This window comes from Ammospiza nelsoni, chromosome 21 (genome assembly GCF_027579445.1).
Source record: "Ammospiza nelsoni isolate bAmmNel1 chromosome 21, bAmmNel1.pri, whole genome shotgun sequence".
NCBI lineage: Eukaryota > Metazoa > Chordata > Aves > Passeriformes > Passerellidae > Ammospiza > Ammospiza nelsoni.
In genome coordinates, this window is record NC_080653.1 from 1,166,852 (window position 1) to 1,191,838 (window position 24,987).

At 62.1% G+C, this 24,987-nt stretch overlaps 3 protein-coding genes across 3 annotated transcripts; 2 read left to right on the plus strand and 1 right to left on the minus strand.

The window, feature by feature from the left end:
• The first annotated feature begins 360 nt into the window (after window positions 1–360).
• LOC132082657 (claudin-4-like) lies at window positions 361–8,116 on the plus strand. Its single transcript, XM_059487023.1, has 2 exons — window positions 361–387; window positions 7,463–8,116. Exon 2 carries the CDS (start codon window positions 7,472–7,474, stop codon window positions 8,114–8,116), a length of 645 nt encoding a protein of 214 aa, XP_059343006.1. The 5' UTR covers window positions 361–387; window positions 7,463–7,471.
• On the plus strand, window positions 3,917–5,195 carry LOC132082632 (claudin-4-like). Its single transcript, XM_059486984.1, has one exon. The coding sequence runs from the start codon at window positions 3,917–3,919 to the stop codon at window positions 4,544–4,546; it is 630 nt and encodes a 209-aa protein (XP_059342967.1). The 3' UTR covers window positions 4,547–5,195.
• A 522-nt stretch (window positions 8,117–8,638) lies between the features above and the next one.
• Window positions 8,639–11,295, minus strand: METTL27 (methyltransferase like 27). Its single transcript, XM_059486927.1, has 5 exons — window positions 11,131–11,295; window positions 10,934–11,062; window positions 10,694–10,829; window positions 10,488–10,580; window positions 8,639–10,036 (listed from the first exon to the last, which is right to left on the minus strand). Exons 1-5 carry the CDS (start codon window positions 11,236–11,238, stop codon window positions 9,798–9,800), a joined length of 705 nt encoding a protein of 234 aa, XP_059342910.1. The 5' UTR covers window positions 11,239–11,295; the 3' UTR covers window positions 8,639–9,797.
• Between the last annotated feature and the right edge of the window lie 13,692 nt (window positions 11,296–24,987).

Sequence of the window (24,987 nt, forward strand, 5' to 3'; positions counted from 1 at the left end):
GCAGAGACCCCGAACAAATGTCAGACTCAAAGGTCACGGCAGCATCACCGGTTTGGTGGCCTCAATGGAAGGACACCTGCGCTGACAGGGGGGCACCCACTGCAGCATCCCCCATCCCCGCACCCGCAGCACCCGGGGGTGCGCGGGAGGTGACGGCAGAAACCGCCCCGGGGCCGCGGGGCCGCGTCCCGCTCACGTGTGCGGCGGGGCCGGGGTGTTCCCGCCGCTGCGGTCGGGAATGCCGGCGCTTTTCCCCCGGGGCAGCGGGGCCGGGGCGCTAAATGCCGCCTCGGCTGCTTATATTTCAGGCGCGGGGCTGCTGGCTCTGCCCCGGCCAGGGCACACAGGCAGCCCATTGTTGGAGCCCCTTCGGCGCGGCGGGAGCAGGTGAGGCGGCTCCGAGCATCAATGGCAGCTCTGTCTGCGGCGGGGCGGGGAGGCGGCTGCGGCACTCGGGGCTGGGGGCGGCGGGGACACGGACCGGTGGGATGTGTCGGGGGGTTCGCTGCGGGATGCTGGACCGTGCCCCGGCATCCCCACCCCGACAGATCCGACCGTGTTCCCCAGGGCTTTGCCGTGACATCCCGCTTCCTCCGAGCGTCGCCGGTGGGGACACCCCCATTGCACCGCCGTGACCCCTTCCTGATCCATCATCTCCCCCATCCCTTCGCCAACCACCCTGGCAGCGCTTAGGGGCGTTTTCCCTGTCGGGAGCCACTTGTTGCATAGAAACTGGACAGAGTTTTGACTTTCAGAGCGACTTCAGGCCGAAGGTCCCTTCTCTCCCTGCAGGGACCCCACAGGTCCGGCGTGCGGCTCCCCTCCCGATAAGACTTTGCTTTCCCCCAGCGACAAACAACCTGACTGTGCATTTTTGAGTGGGTCGGAGGGATTTATGTTGGGCAAGGATGTTTTTTGGGAACATTCAGTCTCTGGGCTGTCGGTAACTAATCCTCAGCCTCCAGCGGGGAGAAGCTGCCCCGCTCCTCACAGCCTGAGTGGGAGGGTTGTTGGCCGTGCCTTGCTTGGCAGATGTGAAGCCAGAGATCCCGGTGGATCATCATTTGCTGGCAAGTCTCACCTGCCTCTTTGGGACCTTGAGGTAGCCAGGTTGGTGGGTCCATGTGTGGGTCCTGGGGAATGAGGGGCTCTCGGCTCAGTGGTGTGGGCTATGTGAGGTGGGACTGACACTCATGTCCTTGGTGGAGGTATCCCCAAGACATTTTTGGCAGGAGATTCATGCCCCGAGCCCTCTCTCTGCGGGGTATCCTCTACATTGAGCAAGGCCAGGGTGACACAGCCTCTGCTGTGCACCCAGCAGTGCCTGGCATTGTGGTGGCACTGTGTTTAATGTCACCTTCCTGCCTGGGAATGGCCTCACTGCCCAGCTGAGGGGCTGTAGTGTGTCCCCATGCTGGTGAATACAGGAAAAGTGTCAGAAGGTTTTCCTGATGGATGTGCCAGAACGGGAGCTCTGCCCTCACAAACCCTGTTAGTGCAGCGTAACAGGGATGGGAACCCAGGCTCCTGCATGTCCTGCAAATCCCACTGCATTTGGGGCAGGGCATCCACGGCTGTCTGGATGCTGGGGCAGGTGCTGGGTGGTGAAGGCTCAGGATGGGTTGAGTGTGTTGAGCAGCCTGTTTTGGGGTGGAGGAGCTTCCTGCTGGGCAAGTGGGCTGTGGTCCCACCAGGACGTGTGCCTGTGCCATGGGTTCTTGCAGGTGACACTTGGGAAAATCTGGGACTGGGGTCCTGCAGGATGCACTGGCAATGAGCATTGGGATAGGGCTGTGGGGCTGGTGTCCGTGTGGGGCTGGTGTCTGTGGAGTGGTTGTCCTGGATGGCATGTCCTGAGGCACTTGGTGGTCCCACCTGTGCTGCACCACCATCCTCAGGGCTCTGGGGTCGGCTGCTGCTCCTCCATGCCAAGCTGGTGTCTGTCTGTCCGGCAGTGCTGGGGACACGGGGCCAGCAGTGCTGTCCGGGTGGGTGTGTCACTTGGGAATGTGGGGAAGGGCACAGGGGCTGCCCCTGCGTGGCAACTGCCAGGTGGAATATATGTCACGTTCCAGCATTAATTACAGTAATTGGCTGTCAGATGCCGTGCTGGCGCCTGCTCTGCCTCCGAGGGGGAGCATGAGCAGCTCAAGCTTTGATGCTCCGTCCCTGTCCCCACCTTGCCATTTGTCCCCAGCCCAGAGACATGTCCCCACGTGCCTGCGGGGACACCGTGCCGCTGGGAGCCACACACACACACACACACACACACACACACACACACGCACACACGCGCGCCCGGGCGTGTGCCTCTCTCCAAGCCCAAACACTGCGGTGGTTACAGCAGCTGGCTGGGAGGTGAAAGCCTCAGGCAGAGTCTGGCCCCGGCGGGGATGCTCCGGAACCTTGTAGATTAAAGGGAGCCCTTGCCCACAAGGTTCTGGCCGCAGGGTAGACCCTCTGGTATGTGAACAATGCGGGCGTTCCAGCAGGACAGAGGGACGGAGCCTGGGCAGCTCCTCTGGCACAGGTCAGGCAGGCAGGACTATGGTCATCTCCCTAGGCTGGGGTCTGCTGTGAGACGTGGGTGTCCCCAGGCATCCTCCTGGCACCACAGTGCATGGGCCACCAGGCTTGTCCCACCACACTGGGACATGATGCCCAGGGACATCCTGGCACGAGCAGTAGCAGCTCCAGAGTCCGTCACACCAAGCAATAAGAACAAATGATTGAATCGTGATGGTAACCCAGTGCTCAGGAAAACTAAGATTATTGCACTGCCTCTTATCTTTTCCTGGGGCCCAGGATTAAGCTAGGGTGATGAAACAGTGCAATGTCCGTCCGTCTGTCTGTGCCATCTGTCTGGTGTTGTGCTGTGCCTGCACAGGGGCTTGCAGGGAGTAGGGAGGGAGCCCGTGTGGGAGTCATGCATTTAAAGAGGACAGGTCAGCATCAGCATGGCATCAGTGTTGGCATTGGTATTGGCATCAGCATGGCATCAGTATTGGTATTGGTACTGGCATCAGCACTGGGATCAGTGGGTGTGGCTCTGGATGTGATCAGTGGGATCAGTGGGTATGGCTCTGGGACAGCTCGAGGCTGCATTTGCCCCTTGTAGCCCCAACCCACCCAACCCCACCACGCAGGCAGTGGGACACGGGCAGAGCTGGGGCTGAGGGTGGCTGTGTGAACCCTGGCTTGGCACTGGGGCACAGGTGAGCTGGGTTTGGGGTCTGCCCCCTGTAGCCCCAGGCAGTGCCGTCTCTCCTTTGTGGGGAAATGGCAGCCGCTCCAACCGGTTTGTGGGTGTGGGCGGTGGCACCTCCTGCCCGAGGCCTAATGGAGGGCTGCAAGTGCTGGTATGGATGCCAAGGAGCAAACAAGAGCCGCTTGTGTCCTGCCGGGCATGGAGCCCAGCAGCCAGAGGGAACAATGTGCTCCTCCCCCGGCATGGGGCCATGGGGGGCCAGAGGCTGGCCTATGAGCTGGAGGGAAGTTGAGGCATGAAGGCCTGAAGGGACCCCATCCAAGTGAAGGAGCAGAGGGTTCTGGCAGAGATGGCAGAGATACCCTGGTGCCTAGACACTGGCTCTTCCCCTTTAGCATCCCAGTGCTGCCCTGGGCATGATGTCCTGCCTGCCCACAGCAATGGGATGCACTCCTGCACCTGGGTGGCCTGGTTCCAATCCCCTGCATCCTCCTCCGTGGGAGCAACCGGGATATTAAGTGTCATCACTGCAGGGAGAAATACAAGTGGAAGAATCCCGGGAAACTGGTTCTACCCCTCCGTCCGGTGCCGGCGGCAGGCCGGCGGCTGCGGCGGCGCTCCTCCCTCGGCAAAGGCATAAAATGCCTGCCATGGTCCCGGCAGCCGGCACTGCGCGGCGGGAGGCGGGCGGGGAACGGGCGGCGAGCGATGGCCTCCATGGGGATGCAGGTGCTGGGCATCGCCCTCTCTGTCATCGGCTGGCTGGCCTCCATCCTGTGCTGCGCGCTGCCCATGTGGCGGGAGACGGCCTTCGTGGGGAACAACATCGTGGTGGCGCAGATCATCTGGGAAGGGCTCTGGATGAGCTGCGTGGTGCAGAGCACGGGGCAGATGCAGTGCAAGGTGTACGACTCCATGCTGGCCCTGCCGCAGGACCTGCAAGCTGCCCGTGCCATGGTGGTGGTGGCCATCGTCCTGGCCATCCTGGGCACCCTGCTGGCCGTCACCGGCGGCAAATGCACCAATTGTGTGGAGGATGACACCGCCAAAGCCAAGGTCATGATCTTCTCCGGCATCATCTTCATCGTCGCCGGTATCCTCATCCTCATCCCCATCTCGTGGTCAGCCAACAGCATCATCCAGGACTTCTACAACCCGCTGGTCTCTGACTCGCAGAAGCGGGACCTGGGCTCGTCCCTCTACGTGGGCTGGGCGGCCTCGGCGCTGCTGCTGCTTGGGGGGGGGATCCTGTGCTGCACCTGCCCCCCCCGCGGGGAGAAGCCCTACTCCGCCAAGTTCACGGCTGCTCGCTCCTTGCCAGCCAGCAACTACGTGTAGGAGCCGCCGCGCCTGCCTGGACCCCCGGCCGCTCCAGGGCGCAGGGACCTCCCAGGACACGCAAAACCTCCCCGGCCGGGCTGGGGCTGGCCGGGCGCCGGGGCGGTGCGAGGGAAGGCAGACAGAGCCGCCTTTGTTCCACCGGGGTTGCAGCCGATTCTCTAATCTCGGTTGAGACAGGGGACAAGGAGATCCTGTCCTGGCTGTCCGCGGTGGGGGCTCTGCTCCCCCCGGAGCGCCCAGCTGAGGCATCTTCTCCGAGACATCACCTGATCTCCCCCTCGAGCATTAGCTGGCTCCCGGTATCGGGGTGTGCCGTGGGGTGACACAGCTCCCAGGAGCCCGTCCCACGGGTGGCACGGGGCTCTCTTTCCCCGCGTGGAGCTCCCCGGGACGTGTCTGTCCCTCGGGGTGGGTGGCGGTGTCGGTGCTGATAGGGACCGCGAACCTGTCCCGCGTGGTCACAGGGACGTAGTGGTTCTGCAAACCCCGGCAGGGTCTTGAGGGGTGACAGGGGCTGTCACCTGCCTGCTCTCTAAATTATGACTTTGACCTACTTTCGGGGCTCGGAGCGGCCGTACAGAGTGTGATTTCTCGCGGCAGCTCCCCAGGGCGGGGGCATCATTATCCTGGGAGTGGGACGGCAGCAGCCGGGCTGGGAAAACCGGTCGGGGAGGCGGGGCGGGAGCGGGGCTGTGCCCCCGCATGGTGGGGGGCGTCCCCCGGACCCGACCCCATCCATGGCCCCAGCGTGGGGCGCCCGGGGCGGGAGCGCAGTCTCACGGTACCCCTGCCCGTGTTCAGCCTTCCCGCATTAAACGGCAGCTGCTCTCACCCCGCTGTGCCTCGTGTTCTTTGCGCTCTCAACACCCGCCTCGGTGGTGGGACAGCCCGGTGCTCCTGTGCCCTGGGCTCTCCTGAGAGATCACCCAGATCTGTTCTTCGCAGTCTCCTGAGATCCCCGCCGCCTGTTCCAGCCCTGGCGTCCCCTCCCCGTTCCCCTCCCGGGCCGCCCGAGGGTGACAGCGGCACAGAGCCTTGGCGGCGCCGGACGGGGCGCAGGGCTGTCCCACGCCTGTCCCGCCGCGATCTCCCCACCCGAGCCGGCAGAAGGCGGCGGGCGCCGGCTGGGGCGGGTCCGGGTCGGGGCGCGCTGGCCCCGGTGCCATCCCCGAGCCCCAGGCCGGCGTGGGCAGCGCCCGCTGCTTTGCCTATCTCGCTTCCTGCACGGCAAGCGCTGCTCTGCTCTGCTCTGCCTTCCTTCCTTTCCTTCCCTTCCTTTCCTTCCTTCCTTTCCTTCCTTTCCTTCCTTTCCTTCCTTTCCTTCCTTTCCTTCCTTCCCTTCCTTTCCTTCCTTTCCTTCCTTTCCTTCCTTTCCTTCCTTCCTTCCTTCCTTCCTTGGGGTTTGGGGGACGGGGGTGACCCCGCCTAGCTCTGGGTATCTCTTCTGGATCTGAGAGCTAGAAGGCTTCCAGCTCCTCAGTCCCTTCACGGGCGCGGGAATGGTGGAAAACATGCCTGTAACCCTGTGGTGCCAGTGGGCAGGTGGGAATGTGAGCTCAAGGCTCTGCCGAGCATCCCCGGGGATCCGTGGAGGCACCACTTGTCCCCCTGCAGGCGCTCGTGGGCCCTGTTTGGGATGTCTCGTGTGGCCAGGTCCCGCTGGCTGGGGAAGGGTGCCTGGGATGCTGCCCACCACCCCGGCCCCTGCCTGCCTGCAGCACGGGGGAAGGGGCCGTGGTTTTGGCCCAAAGGGTCTTTCATGGCCCGGGGGATGCCAAGGCCAGTGTTGAGTGTCCATCAGGCTCCTGAGGGATAAAAGGTGCTGGGGTAAGGAGTGCGGATACAGCAGGAGAGGAGAGGCTGGAGAAACCAAAACCGAGACAGGGGAAATGATGGTGAAACCTCTGGCAGGAGCCGCAGGGTGTGCCAGGCACAACCGATACCCGCTGAGCTCGGGGCCATAAAACCCCGGCTGGTCCCACGTGCCAAGCACGGCACGGCACCCAGGGGTGAACTCTGCTCCGTGAGGGGCTGAGCTGGATGTGGGCTGAGCCAGGGCCACAGCAGTCACACATGGTCATGGTGGAGCTGCCAGTATGCCCAGCATGTGTCCCTACACCAGCCACCCCTCTCCCAGGGATGCCATCTGTGGTGACCCTGTAGCTCCTCACCAGGGTTTGCCCTCTTGGGGCTGCTCCTGGGGCTTCTCTGGGATGGTATCACAGAAGGTCTGAGCCCCAGAGCTGGGATCGGGGCAGAGCTCAGCTCTGATCCGTTTCCCTTTTCTCCTGGAGAGGAGATCCTGGGTCCAAAGGGCACTGTGGGATGGCTGTGAGGGCAAAGCCAGAACGGGAGCAGGCAGTGCTGAGTGCTGTGGGGGGCTGCTTTCCCTGCCGTGCCCTGTGCCCTTCCCTGTGCCCCTGTCACGAGGCTTGTGGCCGGGGAGGCTGAGCACCCGTGCTGGAGTGGGACATGGGGTGGGCACCAGGGGGTGGGCACCAGGGCAGGCCATGGGATGGGTGTGAGGTGGGGGGTTTGCACTCTGCAGCACTGGGGGATGGGCCCACCTAGCCCCCCATCCTGCCCCCCATAAGCCATGCCTTCCCTGACTCTTGCCATGGCCAGGAAAGGGGGGATGACAGAGGCTGTGCTGCACTGTGGGGACAGTGTAGGGGCCAGTGTGACACACGGGGGCTCCTGCTTGGGGCCTGGCTCCTCAGTGCCACATGTGTCCCCATCCTGTCCTGCAGCACCGCCCCATGCCACTCGTGTCCCCGTGCCCTTTAAGTCCCCGTGTCCCCCATGCTGTCCTGCAGCCATTCCCATCCTGGGGGGGAGCAGGGCATACCAGACGAAGCCCACGCTGTCCCTGGCTGTGGGCTGTGCCTGTGACACCCGTGCCTGTCCCTGCAGGAGCTCTTGATGGCGATGATGACGATGCAGACGGGAGGACTGATGATGGCCGCCCTGGGCTGGCTGGGCTCCATCCTCACCTGTGCCCTGCCTATGTGGAAGGTGACGGCCTTCATCGGCTCCAACATCGTGGTGGCCCAGGTGTTCTGGGAAGGGTTGTGGATGAACTGTGTCTATGAGAGCACAGGGCAGATGCAGTGCAAGGCCTACGACTCCCTGCTGGAGCTCACCTCTGACCTGCAAGCTGCTCGTGCCCTGGTGGTCACCTCCATCTTCGTGGCCTGCCTTGCCTTCTTCATCGCCCTCTCGGGAGCCGACTGCACCCGCTGCGTGGACGACAGCGGCACCAAGAGCAGGATCTCTGCGGTGGCAGGCGTCATCTTCATCATGGCCAGCATCATGCTGCTCATCCCTGTCTCCTGGTCTGCCAACAGCATCGTCAGCAACTTCTACAACCCCATGGTGCCTGAGGCCCTCAAGAGAGAGCTGGGGGCTGCCCTCTACATCGGCTGGGCCTCCAGTGCCCTGCAGCTCTTCGGTGGGGGCGTCCTGTGCTGCTCAGGATCCCAGTCCCAGCAGGACCCCTACCCCAAGAAGTACAGGGCAGTGAAAACCTGCGGCCCAATGGGCTATGCCATGAAGGACTATGTGTGAGCCACTGTGCCCAGGTGCCAGCCCAAGGCAGAGCACCACTGTCCCTGTCCTGCATCCCCGTGCCACACCCTGCCCCTGCACTGCCTCCCCCTGCCCATCCCCACGCTGGCTCACTCCCAGCACGGTCCCCACATGTGCCCTTCCCCAGGGCAGGGACTATAAACATCCTGGTGCCACCAAGGCTGCCTGGGCTCATTTTGAACAGCGCGGTGTGGGGAGGATGGTGACGCGTCCTGGGGGTGCTGTGCCCTGCCAGCTGCTGTGCTCCAGCACCTACAACATCCCCATCTTCCCAGGGGGATCAGCAGCAGTCAGGCAGCTCCTGGTATTCCTTGCAGCAGGAAACAGAGGCAGGGAGAGGATGCTGAGCTAAGAGAGGCACAGGGGGACACCAGGTGCTCTGAGCCCCCATGGACTGGGAGGGAACCCCAGAGAAAGGCTGAATCCCCCCTCCCAAGCTCCTGGCCACCCACCCTGGAGGGGGCACATTCCCACTGCTCTGGGAACAACACACAGCCAACAGACAGCAGGGACAGAGCTTTATTGAACAGGCAAGTGCAGGGCTGGGCACAGCCACAACCCCCAGCTGCCCAGGGAACAGTGCTGGAGACAAATGGGGAGGGAGCAGCAGGACTGATGGGCACAGGGACCCCAGAACATGGGGGACAAAGCAGAAGGGTGACAAGAGCCATGGAGAGGGTGAGTGTGGAAGATGTGGGATGCCCTGGGTGAGGAACAGGGACAGACACAGCCATTGCCTCACACTGAGAACAGCTCCTGAGGGGAAGGATGCAACCTCTTCTCCAGGAACATAGGAACAGGATAAGCAGGAACAGGTCTGAGGGAAGGGAAAAATGAAAAAAAAACAAAACAAACAAATATTCCAGGAAGAGATTTGGGTAAAAAACTTCCCAAGGGAGCAGTGGAGGAGGAATTGTGAAGGCAGCCCAGCAAGGGGCTGGGGGAACAGGCTGGGCAGGCAGTGCTGGATGGCTCCTGGGTGGGGAGCAGCTGCCAGCTCCCCAAATCCCTTCCAGACTCATTTCCCCTCCCTGAACATTAACTACAAAGCTGTGGGAAAATGAGATTCAAGCAGCTGTTGTGGGATGCAAGGCAGATGTGGCACTTGGAAAGCCTCTCCAGCTGGGAGTCACCTTGGCGTTGCTGCTTTGACTCTGGACATGGAGGCTCCTGCACCTCAGGGCTGGCTTGGTCCCTAGGGAGGAGGAGAGGCCACAGGACACAGCAGCGGGGACCCACCTCCAGCAGTCCCCAGCTAAAGACTCTGGGGGTAGGAGATGGAGAAGGATCCAGATTTGACCATGAGTGCTGAGATGGAGAAAGTGGGAAGAAATCCCAGACTGGACATGCCTCAGAACAGCCATGTGGGTCTGTGAGATGTCATGGTGAACGGTGAGGTGTTGGGGTCAATACCTAAATGTCAGAGCTAAAGGTGGCACCCAGGAGACGCTGGTGAATCCAGAGACCCTCCCTGTGCGGTGCAGCAGACGAGGGCCCCAACCAAGCCCAGACCTCGGTGAGAAGGAACCAAGGAAGGGAATGGGGAAATTCCCCCAGAATATTGCCGCCCCCAGCAGCTGCTGTGCTGCAGGAGGGGGCCACTGGGCTCTGTTTTACAAAGGGTCAAGTGCTCACCCCCCCTCCAGAGCCATGCTAGCTCTCAGCCCTCCTCGAGGTTGGGAACAGGGCACTTCTGGTAGATGTAGACCACCCCAGAGATGTAGCCAGTGCCCTGGGTGCTCTCCTCCTCGGAGGTGGCCCTCTCCCAGTACTCCACTTCCTGGGCCTGCAGCTTCTGCCAGGCTCCTCTCTGCTCCAGCTGCCCCAGCGCGGCCTCCAGCTCCGCCTTGTACCGCAGGTTCGAGGGGTTGCTCCTCGTCGTCAGGCACAGGAAGCCGCCTGCGGGACAGGAGACAGGTAACACTGACACGGAGCGGGGACACGGGGAGGCACCGAGAGCCTGCCCGGAGTCAGCGGGCACGGACGGGGCAGCGGACAGGGGACAGGCAGGACAGCAGGCAGAGATGGGCAGCATAGGGGCCGGCAGGGCATGGGCAGGATGTCCCGCCTGAGCACAGCTGTCACACACCAGCACCTTCACTGCCACCTGTCCCACTGCCCAGCCCTGGCAGCGGGCAGGGTCAGAGACCCCGTGAATCGCCCATGCATGCAGCAGGGACAAGGCCGTGTTCCAGCTGTGCCACGGGCCCAGTGGTCAGCAAGGGACCCACATCCACCGGGGCTCGGTGTCCCATCCCAGCCCGGCGGGGGTCCCGCATCCACCGGGGCTCGGTGTCCCATCCCAGCACGCCGGGGGTCCCGGCGCGGAGGGGAAGCGGCCCCTCCTTACCCGGCTTGGTGACCCGCAGCAGCTCCGGCAGCACCGTGCTCGGCACCTGGCCCTCGCCCAGGGCCCCCACCACCGTCACGGCGTCGTAGTGCTCTGCGAGGACACGGGGCATCACCGGGGGGACCCTCCGGGGCTCCCCCGCCCGGTGCCGGCCCGTCACCCGTGGGTGTCACCGAGGGGTCCCGGGGTCCGCCCCCTCCCGTTACCTGCGGGCGCGGGCAGCGGCTCCCTGCCCAGGACGCAGAGCCGCAGCTCCTGGTAGAGCCCGGTGCTCCGCGCCCGCTCCATCATCCCCGCGCTGCCGTCCACGCCGTCCACGCAGCGAAACCCGCGCCGGTGCAGCTGCGGGGACACAGGCACCGTCACCCCCGCCCCGCCCCGTCCCGTTACCCCCAGCCCGTCCCGCCCTGTCCCGTTCCGTTAGCCCCGGCCCGTGCCACCGGTACCTCTCGCGCTACGAGCCCGGTGCCACAGGCCACGTCGAGCAGCCGCGCCTCCGCACGCGGCGCGGGGAAGGCGAAGGCGAGCGAGGCGGCGGCGAGATACGGTGCCCGGTACTCCAGAGCCGCCACATCCTGCGGGGACACGGCGGTCAGCGGGGACACCCACGGCCCCGTTCCCGTTCCCTCTGTGTCCCCGGTACCTGCTCGTAGAGGGCGGCCCAGCCGTCGTAGAGCCGCAGCCGTTCGGGCAGCGCCGAGCCCCGGTGCACCGCAGCCACGCGGTCCCGCACGGCCGTCGGCAGCCCCATCCCGGTACCGCCCGGTACCGTCCGGGCCGACTGACCCGCGCCGGGCCCGCCCCCGCCACCATTGAGACGGAGGCTCCGCCCCGGACACGCCCCTAAAGCACTTGGCCCCGCCCCCCGCTCGCGACGCGCCCGCAGTGCCTCATTGGCTTCTCCGCTCGCCCAGGACACGCCCCCAAGCGAGGTTCCACAATGACCCCGCCCAGGACCGCCCCACAGAACACGCGACCCCGCCCCGGCCAATTGGTTGGGGGCGCCCGCCCCGGCCACGCCCCCGCGCTCCATTGGCAGCCGGAGCTGCCCCTCGGGGCGTTGGGAGCGACCAAGTGCGCTGGGCAACGGGGGGGGGGAAGGACCCGGTGTCCTGAGACCTGACCAAATGTCCGAGTGGTGACCAATGGCCCAGGGAGGCGTCAGATATCCTGGGGGGCTGGCCAAGTCCAGCAATGGTGACCTAAATACCCTAGGGCCGTGACACCGAATCCCCGCGGGGAGCGGCACCGGGGCCCCCAGGGCGCCTGTCTCCAGCAGTGTCCCCTGTTCCTGCTGCTGTCACCTGCAGGGGTCAGTGCCCATTGCGTCACTCGTGTCCCAGGCGCGGGGACAGTGTCCTGGACAGGTCACCTCCTGCCCGGGCCCTGGCCCCAGCCCCACACGGCCCCAGCGCTGCGCTGTTCTCCATCCTGCCTCCGCATCTCCTTCCTCCACTCCGACCGTCACCCAGCGTGGCGGCCCCCCGCGCCCGCCGTGTCGCACCGTGTGCGGCAGTGACAACCCGGGACTGCCCCCGGGGAGGAGGCCACGCACTGTCGGGCAGCTGCTGCTTGTCCGTGCCGCCCCTCGGGCCGGGGGTCATGGTGCGCTGCCCCGTGGGGACAGGGGACAGGGGCCGGGAGCGGGCCGTGGCGGGGAGGGAGAGGCGCGGGCTGGCTCCTGCGAGGAGCGGGGAGCTGGGTTGATGATGGCGGCCGGCTCCTTGCAGCTCGTGGGGTGACATCAGTGTGTGACCTGGGTGAGGTTGGGGTTTGGCTCAGAGCAAGAACAGCCCTGAGACCCCGCGCGATGCACGGCGGGGGCAGGATGTCACCTCCAGGTCACAGTTCTCCGGAGTGCCTGATGCAGGTGCCCAACGTTTGTGAGGTTCCGTACCCAGCTGCGTTATCCCTCCAAGGGCGAGGTCACTGCGGGAGTCCCCGTTAACCTTTGGTGTCGCAGCGAGGCCGAGGGACAAGCTCTGGGACAAGCCACAGCTGTGCCCGTCGCCTCCGGCTGTTCCCAGAGCGAAACAGACGGATCCAACCGCTAATTAGTGACGGATTCAGCTGCTAATTAATGACGGGAAGAAAATGCGGTGCCCTGACGGAGCCGGTGGCCGCTCCGAGGCCGCGCCGGTGGCCTCGTCACCTCCTGTGTCCCTCCCTGGGGCCCTGTCGGTGTCACAGGCGGGGCCGGCTCAGCCCGCGGTCGGTCGGTCAGTGCTGGCCGGGACCCTCGAGAGGGAGCCCTCCGCCCGCGGCACGGACCGGCGCGGCCGCGCTCGGGGTTCCTGGCGGAGCCGCAGAGCGCAGCGCGGGGCTGGGGGCGCCCAGGGCTCGGCCCGGGACAGCAGCGACCGTGCCACCCACCCCAGGCACAGGGATGGCTCCCGGGCTGGGGCTGCGGTGCTGTGACAGCTCCTGCCACTGTCCATGGGCATTTTGTCCCCCCTGCTGCCACTAGCGTGGGCCCAGTCCTGTCCCTCGTGCTTGGCGTCCTTAGGAGGGCTGTGGCCTCCAGCAAGGACTCTCTCAGTCTCGCCATGGTTGCCACCACTAAGTGAACTTCCCTCGAGGAAGCAGTGCCAGAATGCACCTCCAGCACCCCCTGTCCCTGCTCTGCTGGCCCCAGGGCCCACTGGGCCTCACCTTCTGCAGCCTTGACCTGTACAGATCAGCCCCGAATCTGCCGGTGCTTTCTCCATCCCCTTGCCGTGGCTGGCTGGCTCTGTCACAGCACAGCTGTGCAAACACCTGCACCCCGTGCCACCCCCACAACTCTGGGCTGGCTGGGGCCCAGCATGGCCCTGCTGGGGTCTGCACAGGGCCTGTTGCCAGCGTGGGATGGCCTGGGCCATCCCTGCTTGGGCAGGGGACAGAGGTGGCAGCAGGTGTTGGCAGGCTGGAGCGTCCCATGGCCGGTGCCGGTGTGAGGCTGGACTTTGTCCTGACATGTGGCCTGGTGCTGGCGGGCTCCCACTGGGTCACAGGACGTTCCTCTCTGATGGTGCAGTTCCTTGGGGCGCTGTCCTTGTCCCCTGCCAGGGAACACGGCTCTCTCTGTGCCCTGATGGGGTGCTGGGACACTGGAGCTCAGCTCAGCTGCCCTGATGGAGTGTCCCCACTGCCCCTCGAAGGGACCTGGGGGAACGTGTGCCCCCAAGGCAGGGGCTGAGCCCCCCGAGCCCACAGATCTCTGCTGGGGCCTCTCCTGCCCTCCCTCCCCAAGGAGTTGCTGTAGGGGTGGAAGCATAGCTTAGGTGGGGCCCTCACCTCCAAAGCTGCCACTGAGCTGGGACAGGAGTTGGCAAAGGCCAGGCCTGTGCTGCATTTGGGCCAGGCATCTCCAGGGTGGGCAATGTCACCTGGCACCAAACCTGCCTGCAGGTCCCCCCTCTGAGGCTTCCTGGATGCCCAGGTGAAGTGTGGTGGCATTGGTACCGTGGGCAGGTGGGCTTGCATGGCCCAGGGCCTGTGCAGGGCAGCCCTGGCACATCCTTGGCCCTTGGGGTGGGACTGATGCTGTCCCCCTGGACATCCCAATAATGTTGGAATATCCCTAAGCTTCTTCATCAGGCTGGAGTGACAGAATGCTCAGCCCCGTGGCCTTGTGTGCCTCAGAGACTTCCTGGGTGGCCCACACAGCTCCTGGGTCCGGCTGTGGTGTGGGTGTTCCCGGGGCAAGGGACAGATGCTTGCAGGGGGACAACCGTGGACTTGGCAGCTTCTGGCTCAGAGGACTTTGGGGACAGTCATGGTAACTGTCACTGGAGGCTGTCACGGTCATGAGCTGCATCCTCTGTGCATCGGTCCTGACTGCAGTTTCTTGGTGGTGCAGGAGCCTACCAGCACCAGGGAATGGCTTCAGGGCATCCCAAGACATTTCCAGCTCTGGGAAAGGGCCCTTCATGGTCCTCTGAGCTGTCTGCTGCATTTCCTGAGCTGGGAAAGCATGGACAACCATCCCATGGGGCACTTGAGCCACACAAGGTGGAGGTGGAATGCTCTGCTGGGTGCAGAATTGGGCAGAGCAGGGAAGGAAAACCCTGTGGGGTGACAGCCAGGTGGGATCTGGAGAGCCCCCATGGGGAGACAGAGGGAGGAGGGAGGATCAGGTTGGAAATTAGGAAATACTTCTTCACAGAAAGGGCAGTCAGGCCCTGGCACAGCTGCCCAGGGCAGGGTGGAGTCCCCAGCCCTGGAGGGGTTTAACAGCCCTGTGCACGTGGCACTTGGGGACATGGGGCAGTGGTGGCCTTGGCAGTGCTGGGAGAATGGTTGGACTCGATGGTCTCGGAGGGCTTTTTCCAGCCTTAGTGATTCTGTGATCTCCCCATGGCCGAGGGGGTGACAGACAGCAGGACAGGGCCAGGGTGGCTGGTGGGGCTTCACACACCCTGGGTGGGATTGCTCTGCACTCACATCCTTAGAAAAAGGAGCATTTTCCTTTCCCAGCATCCAAATGTGACTGCAATCTGCCCGCTCCTCCCCTCACCCCCATCCCCGCGGTGTTCCAGGGCCCCACTCAGACACATGAGCTCGCCTGGGTCCCTGGGCTCCTGCCCGACTTCTGAGTCTGCAATCTCGGCGTGGCTGGGACTGCTGGTGCCCGGGGCTGCTGTCACCAACCCTCCTGCCCTGGTCCCACGGCCCGCACGGCTCCGGGCAGGTGACAAGGAGGTGACAAACAGCAGAGCTGGGTGGCGATCGGGGTGGGTGGCGCGGCAGGAGCGGCTCACGGAACTCATTCTAGGAGCTGGAAGGGCTGTGCTGCCTCCAGTGGGCCACGCTGTCCCCGACCCGCGGGGACCCGGCCATTCCCTGAGTGACCTGGGTGAGTGTGGCTGTCCCGGCTGTTCCCGAGTGTGGCTGTCCCGGCTGTTCCCGAGTGTGGCTGTCCCGGCCATTCCCCGAGTGTGACTGTCACCCGCAGGGCCCTGGCCATGGCCGGTGCCCGGGGCCAGCAGCAGAGGCCATCCGTGCCATGCTGGGAGCGCTCCCTGGCTGCATCAGAGCGCTCCCCTGCTCCTGCATCAGTGCCAGCCCCTGCACGTGTGTCGCCTGCATCCCATCCTCCCTGCAGCCCCAGCGGGCCGTGCTGCCCTCCCTCCCGCGCCCCAGTGCGCGGTGCTTTCATCCTTCTTGCGTCCCAAATCCTTCATGCTCCTTTTCCCCGAACTCCCAGCGTATGGACTCCACCCTCCCTTTGTGCTCCTGCTGCACAGAGCTCCACACCCCCTCTGCCCCTCGGCTCCACACGTTCATAGGGGCATGGTGCTCCCACACTGGTGACATTCCCATTTCTCCTCATCCCCATCCCAAATGCCAGTGGCTTCATTCACAGTTGTGTGCTCTGGCTGCAGTTCATAGCTGAGCTCAGCCTCTTCCTCACCTCTGAGCAGCCCCACAAACCACATCCACACCCCCAGCCCATGGACTTCACTCCTTGTTCCCCTTCCCCCTTGTTCCCTCTTGTCTCCATTGTCACCGGCTCCTTTCCCCTGACTGGGGACTTCCCATCCTGACTATACCCAAGACACCCAGAGACCTCAGGTTCCATGCACCCCACGTCCCCCGTTTCTCTGTCACACCCCATCACCTCCTGTCCCTCACAGCCCTTCCTGCAGCCAGCTGAGTTTCCCTGGGTGCTGCCTCCCTGTTCCCATTCCCACAGGCAGTGGGAATGACATCACCGACACCTTGGCACACCTCAGGCCAGTGACTCAGTGTCCCTCCTGGGACAGCACCTCTGGAACTCATCACCTTTGTGGAACAGCACCCTCCTGACTCAGAGTCCTTCGTGGAATAGCACCCTTGTGACTCAGTGTCCTCAGGTCCACCCCAGGAGCTCTCTGTTTCCACCCTGGGACACAACGTGACTCACTGGTCACATCCCTGCCACTCCTGCCATTCCAGGCGTGGCTGCCCCTCAGTCCCTGGCTCGATGCAAGCCCACCCCACCATGTTCCCAGATACCCCCGGACACCTGCCCTGCCACCAGCCTGGCTGCCCAGAGCACTCCTGGGCCCCGCTCCGGATCTCCTCCCCAGGACTCCCCTCTTTTGTCCCTGCACCGTGGGCAGTGACTGCCACCTTCTGGGAAGAACGAGGGACAGGGCGGGTGAGGTGTCAGAGGTGGAAGTTGCGGTGAAGCCCAGCCCAGCAATAAGGTACAGACTTTCACTGGAGCAGGAATTAATGAGTGGATGGATTAGTGGCTAGAAATAAACAAAGGATTTCTTGTGACTTGTAAAAGATGACTCAGTGGTTTCGGGAAAGCTGGCTGCTCTGCAAGGGATGTCGGTGATCCCAGGGCAGTCTGGACCTTACCTGTCGGGCTCATCCTGATGATCCTAAAACACTTCTGGACCTTTGGTGATGTCAAGCCACCTCACCTCTGTCTGCACAAGGGCTGAGGTGGTGTTTGGGTATCTGAATCCTAAAAAGCAGTTTGTAACTTCCTCCACCAACTTCCAACTCTATAGATATTCAGGAAGGAGGATGGGCTGCTGTGCCCAATTGCTGCTATTTGTTTTATCCTCAGGCTCTGGTAGTATTTCCTGGAGACCAGTCTTTCCTTTCTCAGGGACATCCCTGAACCCCAGCTGTGATGTGGGCCCAACAGATTGCCATTGGCAGGAGAGATGGTGAATCGCTATGCCGCTTCATCCCCTGCCCATCCTTCCTGCCCAAATGAGGAGTTGAGGGGGAGCCCCTGTGGGAGTGAAGCCAAAGAGGTCAAACCATTTTCATCTTCTTGAGCTAAGCTGAACCTGAGCTGAGCTTTGCCAATTCCAGCTGGAACCAAATCACCAGACTTGGACCGTGTCACCCAGGCAGGGAAAGCAAGCTGAGAAGTTACCCAAGGGATTTGGAGTGAATGGAGTGGGAAGGTGTCAGTGGGCTGGGTGATGATGACCATGGACTGAGTGTTCCTAGAATCCCAGAAAGGTTTGGGTTGGAAGTGACCCTAAAGACCAACTTGCGCTCTACCCCTGAGTTCATCCATCCTAGAGCCTGATGGCATCTGTGCTTGTTTTGGAAGTGATGCCAGCCAATTGCTGCTGGCTGTTGAGGCTTGCCCTCCCTGTGCTGAGCATTTCAGCTTTGCTGGAGGATTGCATCCTTGGGTTTGGTGGCTGGAGCTGCTGCTCTGAGCGCTCCCCAGCCTGTGCTGACGCCTGGCTGGGCAGGCTGGTGCTGGGTGTCTCTGAAGGGACAGTGCAGCTGCAGGGGCTGTGCAGGGACAGTGCAGCTGCAGGGGGCTGTGCAGGGACAGTGCAGGGGGCTGTGCAGGGACAGAGCAGCTGCAGGGGCTGTGCAGGGACAGTGCAGGGACTGTGCAGGGACAGAGCAGGGGCTGTGCAGGGACAGTGCAGGGGGCTGTGCAGGGACAGAGCAGGGGGCTGTGCAGGGACAGAGCAGCTGCAGGGGCTGTGCAGGGACAGTGCAGCTGCAGGGGCTGTGCAGGGACAGAGCAGGGGGCTGTGCAGGGACAGTGCAGCTGCAGGGGCTGTGCAGGGACAGTGCCGGGGCTGTGCAGGGACAGTGCAGGGGCTGTGCAGGGACAGTGCAGCTGCAGGGGCTGTGCAGGGACAGTGCAGGGGCTGTGCAGGGACAGTGCAGCTGCAGGGGCTGTGCAGGGACAGAGCAGGGGCTGTGCAGGGACAGTGCAGGGGCTGTGCAGGGACAGTGCAGCTGCAGGGGCTGTGCAGGGACAGTGCAGCTGCAGGGGCTGTGCAGGGGCTCTTGGAGGAGGCAGAGCAGCAAAGGCGGCGCTGGAGCTCCTGGGTCAGGGAGGGTCCTGCTCCTGCAGAAACAGAGTCAAGGGAGTAAGTTCAGGGAGAGGCCAGGAATCCAGCAAAATGGAAATCTTGGGAATTATCTCAAGAACAAGGAGGGGGAGCCCAGACAGCGGAAACAACTTTAAATCATTCGAGACAGGGTAACAGGAGTGTGTGAGCACAGGCAGCACGGCCTGCTGGGGTGGCTGATGGACTTCCCAGGGTCCAGAGGGAAGGGAAGGTGACCCAGGGTGATCCTGCTGACCCAGGGCGGTCCCTGTGGTTCTGGGGAGGTGTGACCATGCCTGGGTCTGGGGTGGCTGCTTGGTCACCTTCCTTTTCTACGCTGAGTGGGGAGTGCAGGTAAAGTCCTCTCTCTCACAGGGCTGAGCTCAGCCTAGGCTGGGCTGGAGGCACAGGGAGTCTGGGTAAGTCCCACATTTCCAAAAGCCTGGTGATGGACTTTTGTCTTATGGCACTTTGAACACTATCTGAAGAAATCTCATCTGTGGATTATCTCAAGTAACAATTAAACTAGGAGCTCGCGTGTGTTCAGAGGGTGGGTTCAGCTCGAGTTCATGGAAGAAAAATACCTCAAGGATTATCACAGCCAAAGGCTCAGCTCTGGCTCAGGATGCCCATGAAAATTGCTCTAAGCTGGGAAAGTATTTGAGGCTGTGTCACCCTGTGTGGGTGCTGGGTTTCTGCTGTTGGGGGTGAAGTGCAGGGGAGCTCTGGGCACTGCTCCCCCACTCTCTCAGAACAGGGCAAGGCAGGGAACCTCCTCCTCCAGCACTTGGAAAGGCAGCTGGGAAGGACATGGGTCTGACCCTTGACTGCAGGAAGGGGTTTGGTGCTGTTTCACAGGACCATGACTTTCCTGGGGCTGTTATAATGTATGTGCAGGTGTGGTTCCCACAATCCTCAACACCCTGGAATCCACAGCCATGTGAGAAACCTTGAAGGACCAACTCAAAGTGGGCCTGACTTGTTGAAGAAATGATATTTTTTAAAAAGTCACTCCCACAACCCACCTCATTAAGGGAGATGCCTTAAGAGGAAAATCAGGCTGATCCTGGTGGAGAGCAGGGGCTGGAGAAGCCCCACAGAGGCTGGAAAGGAGGAGCAGGATCAGGATCAGGACCAGGATCAGGAGGAAACTGGTCTGATCAGCCTCAGCAAGGGAAGGACAATTGCTCTGCTGGTAGAACAAGGATTTGGGGGTCAAGATGGCACAAATTACCAGTGTCAGAGAAGATTTCTATGCCAGGACACAGGGAATGACTCAGAGGCCAGGGATGGATGGGATATTGGGAATTAGGAATTATTCCCTGTGAGGGTGGGCAGGCCCTGGCACAGGGTGCCCAGAGCAGCCCCTGGATCCCTGGCAGTGCCCAAGGCCAGGCTGGACAGGGCTGGGAGCAGCCTGGGACAGTGGGAGGTGTCCCTGGATGGGCTCTGATGTCTCTTCCAACCCAAACCATTCCATGATTCTGTGCTTCTCAGCCACCCAGGTCATGCTGGTGTCACTCTCTACCAGTTCCTGGAGCCTTGCGGGTCCTTGCTGTGACCTCCCAGGTGTGCAGACCCCCCAGCCCCAGGTGCCTGCAGGCTCTGTGTGCAGCACAGATGCTCTGGGCCATGCCAGATCCTCTGTGTTTCTTGGCCCCTGGCTCCTCGGCCATCTCGCCAGGTATGTAACTATCCCAGCTATTTCCTGCTGTACTGCAAGGAAAAATGAAAAAATTAAATCATCCAGCCTTTGGCCCTTTCTGATCCAGATCCAGGCTGCAGCATTGCAGACGGATTGCGTGTGGTGGCAGCGCCGCCAGCACCCCGTGCCCTGCCTGTTCCCTTTGGCAAGGGGAGCACGAGGGGCTGCCACGGCCCTGGCCTGCAGCCAGCTCCCATCACAGCCCCAGTGATTTATAGCCTGCATTCCTGCTGCTGACAGGCACATCCTGGGATGCTGTGCTCCTGGAGAGAGGCACTGGGGCTCTCTGGGGCTGCCTGTGCCCCCTGGAGCTGCCCTGGCCTTGGCAGAGAGGGGCAGCTCCCACCAGTGCTGCCAGCGGGGTCTGGGCTCAGGAGGGACCCCTCGTTCCCAGGGATTTGTTATGTTTTCTGTCTCATGATGAGAGTGCCGGGGTCCAACATCCCAGGATTACACTCCATAATCCCAAACTGGCAGCCCCTGCTGCCCCGTTCCCAGGCTGGTGTGTTGGGTCCTGCCCTGCGGAGGGGCTGCCAGGCTGTGCCAGGCTGTGCCAGGCTGTGCCAGGCTGTGCTGCATGGGCTGAGCTGGGGCTGCAGGGCCCAGAGCAGGTCCTGAGAGCCTGAACCCCCAGATGTGCAGCTGAGGGCAGCACAGCCCAGCAGCTGCTCTGCTCCTCTCCTGTTCCACGGTTCCTGGGGGGATTTGCCATCCCTGGGCCCGTCCCTGCTGCCCTCAGCTGGTGTGGGATGGACACGGCAGTGGGGGCAAGGCAAGCACTGGAGACATGATGGCCACTGGGTTTGCTGGTATTTTGATCTGGTATTGGTGGGAGCAGTGGTTTCCTCATGCCCAGACATCCCATGGGAAGGCCAAGCCAGGCTGGAGGCAGGGCTGTGTCCCTGGGTGCTGTGAGGCTGAGGGTGGGGTGTGGGACACGGTGTTTCTCCCCATGCCTCCAGATCCCCTCCTGCCAGCACCCAGTGACAGGGGCTTGGTGTCCTGTTCCCTCCTGGCTGGGCCTTCAGCCTCCTGCTCAGGCAGGGATCTCTGCACTTGTGGGACACAGCCCAAGAGAGGGAATTGCCTCAGCTCCCCTCCAGAGGCCAGAGCTGGGAAGCACCAGGGAGGATCTGGCCAGGGCTCCGTGGCTGCAATAGCATCTCATCCTGTCCCAGGCTGTGCTGGGATGTGTGGGACCCCAGGGCCTGTCTCCCCAGTCTGTGGGATCCACCCCAGGCTGGCAGGAGCCATAAGGACCCCACAAACCACCCTGAGTGCCTCCAGCCCCATCCAGTTGTGGGCACAACCCCGTGCCCCTGGCTGCTGCCACAGACCAGCTCCCCAGGGCTGTGTGCAGCAGGCAGGACCTGGTGTTTGTGAAAGGTACTTTGTTATTTTTTCATCTTTTTTTCCCCAGCAAGAGCAGGCAAGCCACGGTCTGGATTCCAGTTTGGCTGTAATTGTGCTATTATCTCTCCCCCAGGGCCTGGTTTCACTCATGCTTGGGGTCCCTGTGAGTGAATGGATGTCTCCATTAGGGCTGTTCCAAAGCATTCCCTGCCTCTGCCCTCTCCAACTTGCCATGCTGCCCTTGCTGAGCTCTGCACTCCCCTTGGCCCTGAGCCCCAGGCACTGCAGGGCAGAGGTTCTGGAAGCACCTGCAGTCCTGAACCTGAGTGTCCCAGCAGCCAGTGTGACAGCTGTGGCTGGCAGCACAGGGAACCCCTCAATTTCTCCTGAAGGAATGTTTCCCCCCATGACAGTCACAAAATGTGGGAATGGAGAAGTTGGTGGGGCTTTGCTCTTGGGTATGTTCAGAACTTGACTGGCCCCAGGGATCATCATCATCGTCATCATCATCATCATCATCATCATCGCCTTGGAGCTGCTGTGCTGGGGGAGCGGGGCTGGACCAGACAGCTCTGCAGGGCCTGGCCCACCTCAGGCATTCTGGAATGTTCTGATGGAGCACAGCCGTGTTTGTGGCAGTCCCTGAGGGGCTGGAGGCTCTGGGAGATGACACCAAGCAGGGCTGTAAAAGAAGGTCCAAATCATGAAGGAGGTTTGCAGAAGAGGAGGGCACAAGATGAAGAATGGCTTTACCCTGGGACCTTGACCTCCCTGAGCTCTGAGCTGCTCACTGCAGGCTCTGGTTGGAGCTGGGACATTTCCCTGGAATGTGACCCTGGTCTGGTCTGGCACCCTGCCTGGCACCAGGATGGTCCTGGCTCCTGGAGCTGATGGAGCTGCACATCCTCTCCCCAGTGCCAGGACTGACCCAGACACGGTGCCCGGTGCCCCTGGGATGGTCCCACTGCCCACCGTGGTGAGGACTCCTCTTCCCTCACTGTCCTCTCCTGGTCTCAGGGTCAATCCCCTCAGTCTGATTTCTCAGACCCTTCAGAGGATGTTCCCCACAGACCAGCCTTGGGATCCCAGGATTCCAGGGATTCACTTGGCTGCTCTCACATCTCCCTGCTCAGCAGCAGCCCAGCCCCTCTGGCTCCAGGGTCCCCAGGGTTTGGGAATGGACCCTGACCCCTCCTAGGATGGCTGCTGGTTACACAAACCAGGACACATCCCTGTGTCCCTGGCAGTTCCCAGGCATTGCTCCAGAGCTGGTGGGACACTGCTTGGGACACTGGGATGCGTGTGGGTGCTAATCTTTGGGGCCATCAGGCCAGGCACTGAACTGAAATCCAGCTCTAATTGGCCTCTTCCAGTAATTCTTCCTGACAAAACAATTAAGTTTCTCAGGCAAGAGATGTTCTTTGCAAATGGTCTGTGCCAGATGCTTTTGCTTTTTTTATCTGTGGTATTTAAGGATCTTTTCCTAATACTCATTATTTTATGAGGCACAGACTGGTTCTTCCTGCCCTTTTGAAGCTCAGTATCACACTCATGTTTGTTTGTTGTCTCAGGGCTTCCCTAACTGCATGTGAGGGGGGTTTTGTTTCATTAAAAAAAATAAAATTAAATAAACATTCTTGATTTGTAGAGGGCTGGGCCCTGTGAGACAGGGCAGGGAGCGGGATGGGCTCCAGCCCTCCCGAGCCTGCAGAGGCTGCGTGTTCTGCAGTGGGACTGAGGTCAAAGCTGGAAAATCTTGCAAGGCGGGATCAAAGAGCAGGGCCCCTGCCAGACATGTGGGAAACATGAGCTGGGGGTGGCTGCAGTGGGGGCATGGCTGGCACTGCCCGCAGTGCCCCCTCACCCCTGCCCACCCCTGGGAGCCCTCAGGCTGCTGGGGGGCTCACAGTCCCTTGTCCCCTCACCTGGGAGCTTTGTGGCTCCCCCTTCCTGCCACCCACTTTTAGTGGCTCCAGCTCCTCCTTCGGGGGAGCCCATCCCGGCTCTCCCAGCGTGGCTCGGCTCAGGCTGCTCGGGATGTGCTGCAATGCTGAGGAGCTGCTGCTCCACTGCTGCCCTTGCCGTGCCCTGCCCCATCCCCAGGCTCAGGGCTGGTGCTCCGGCTCCCAGGAGAGGGAGCAGCCCTGGGAATGGTTCAGTGCTGGTTCTGTCGGGAGCAGCCGCCCGGGAGGCTGGGGAGCGTGGTCCCCACGTTTTTGGCAGCTCTCGGGAGCGGAGTGTTGGAGGAACAAGAGAGCATCTGGATGGGCTGTGTGTTGGGTTTTGGGGTTGTGCTCTCTGTGGGGTGACTGGCACAGTGCTGGGTGTGTCCTGGTCCTCATGGTCTCTGACATCTCACCCATCTCACTCCTGCACTGCTGGCTGCTCTTACGGAGGGTCTGGGCTGGCCTGGGTGTTCTCTGACCAATGAGACCCCAAGTGTTACCTGGCCTGGCCTCTCTGGAGCCAGGAGGGGGTTTGGAGATGCCGGGGAGGGCAGGGTGGGGTTCTGGGGGAGAATGTCAGGGCAGAGCACAGCCGCTGTGCAAGGTGTGGGCCCAACACGAGAGGCCTCAGAGCAGGTCCCAGCCCTGCTCTGCCACTGATGCATCCGCACGGGGAGGGGACACACAGCTCTGGGGAGGGGGTGGCGGCTCCCTTCGGTGTGTGTGTGTGTGTGTGTGTGTGTGTGTGTGCGCGTGTGTGTGTGTGCGTGTGTGCCTGTGTGTGTAGGTGTGTGTGTGTGTGTGTGTAGGTGTGTGTGTGTGTGTGTGTGTGTGTAGGTGTGTGTGTGTGTGTGTGTGTGTGTGCCTGCACCTGTGTGTGTGTGTGTGTGTGTGTGTGTGCGTGTGTGTGTGTGTGTGTAGGTGTGTGTGTGTGTGTGTGTGTGTGTAGGTGTGTGTGTGTGTGTGGGTGTGGGTGTGTGCGTGTGTGCGTGCGTGTGTGTGTGTGTGTGTGTGCGTGTGTGGGTGTGGGTGTGGGTGTGTGTGTGTGTGTAGGTGTGTGTGTGTGTGTGTAGGTGTGTGTGTGTGTGTGTGCGTGTGTGCCTGTGTGCGTGTGTGTGCCTGTGTGCGTGTGTGCGTGCGTGCGTGTGTGTGTGTGTGTGTGGGTGTGTGCGTGTGTGTGTGTGTGTGTGTGTGTGTGGGTGTGTGCGTGTGCGTGTGTGTGTGTGTGTGTGGGTGTGGGTGTGTGTGCGTGTGTGTGTGTGTGTGGGTGTGGGTGTGTGTGGGGGTGGGTGTGTGTGTGTGTGGGTGTGTGTGTATGGGTGTGTGTGGCTGTGTGGGTGTGTGTGTGGGTGGGTGTGTGTGTGCGCGTGTGTGTGTGGGTGGGTGTGTGTGTGTGTATGGTTGTGTGTGTGTGTGTGGGTGTGTGTGGGTGTGGGTGTGTGTGTGGGTGTGTGTGTGTGTGTGTGGGGGTGTGTGTGTGGGTGTGTGTATGGTTGTGTGTGTGCATGTGTGTGTGTGTGGGTGTGTGTGTGTGTGTGGGTGTGTGTGTGTGTGTGTAGGTGTGTGTGTGTGTGTGTGTGTGTGTGTCTGTGTGTGTGTGTGTGTCTGTGTGTGTGTGTGCATGTGTGTGTGTGTGGGTGTGTGTGTGTGCGTGTGTGTGTGTGTGTGTGTGTGTGTGTGTGCGTGTGTGTGTGTGTGTG

Excerpts from the sequence above, each read along its gene's own strand:
- LOC132082632 (XM_059486984.1), top strand. The coding sequence starts at position 3,917 with ATGGCCTCCATGGGGATGCAGGTGCTGGGCATCGCCCTCTCTGTCATC.
- LOC132082657 (XM_059487023.1), top strand. The coding sequence starts at position 7,472 with ATGGCGATGATGACGATGCAGACGGGAGGACTGATGATGGCCGCCCTG.
- METTL27 (XM_059486927.1), bottom strand. The coding sequence starts at position 11,238 with ATGGGGCTGCCGACGGCCGTGCGGGACCGCGTGGCTGCGGTGCACCGG. Across the intron at positions 10,581-10,693 it reads GCCGCTGCCCGCGCCCGCAG|AGCACTACGACGCCGTGACG; the intron begins GTAACGGGAGGG and ends GTGTCCTCGCAG. Across the intron at positions 10,037-10,487 it reads GCTGCGGGTCACCAAGCCGG|GCGGCTTCCTGTGCCTGACG; the intron begins GTAAGGAGGGGC and ends CCTGTCCCGCAG.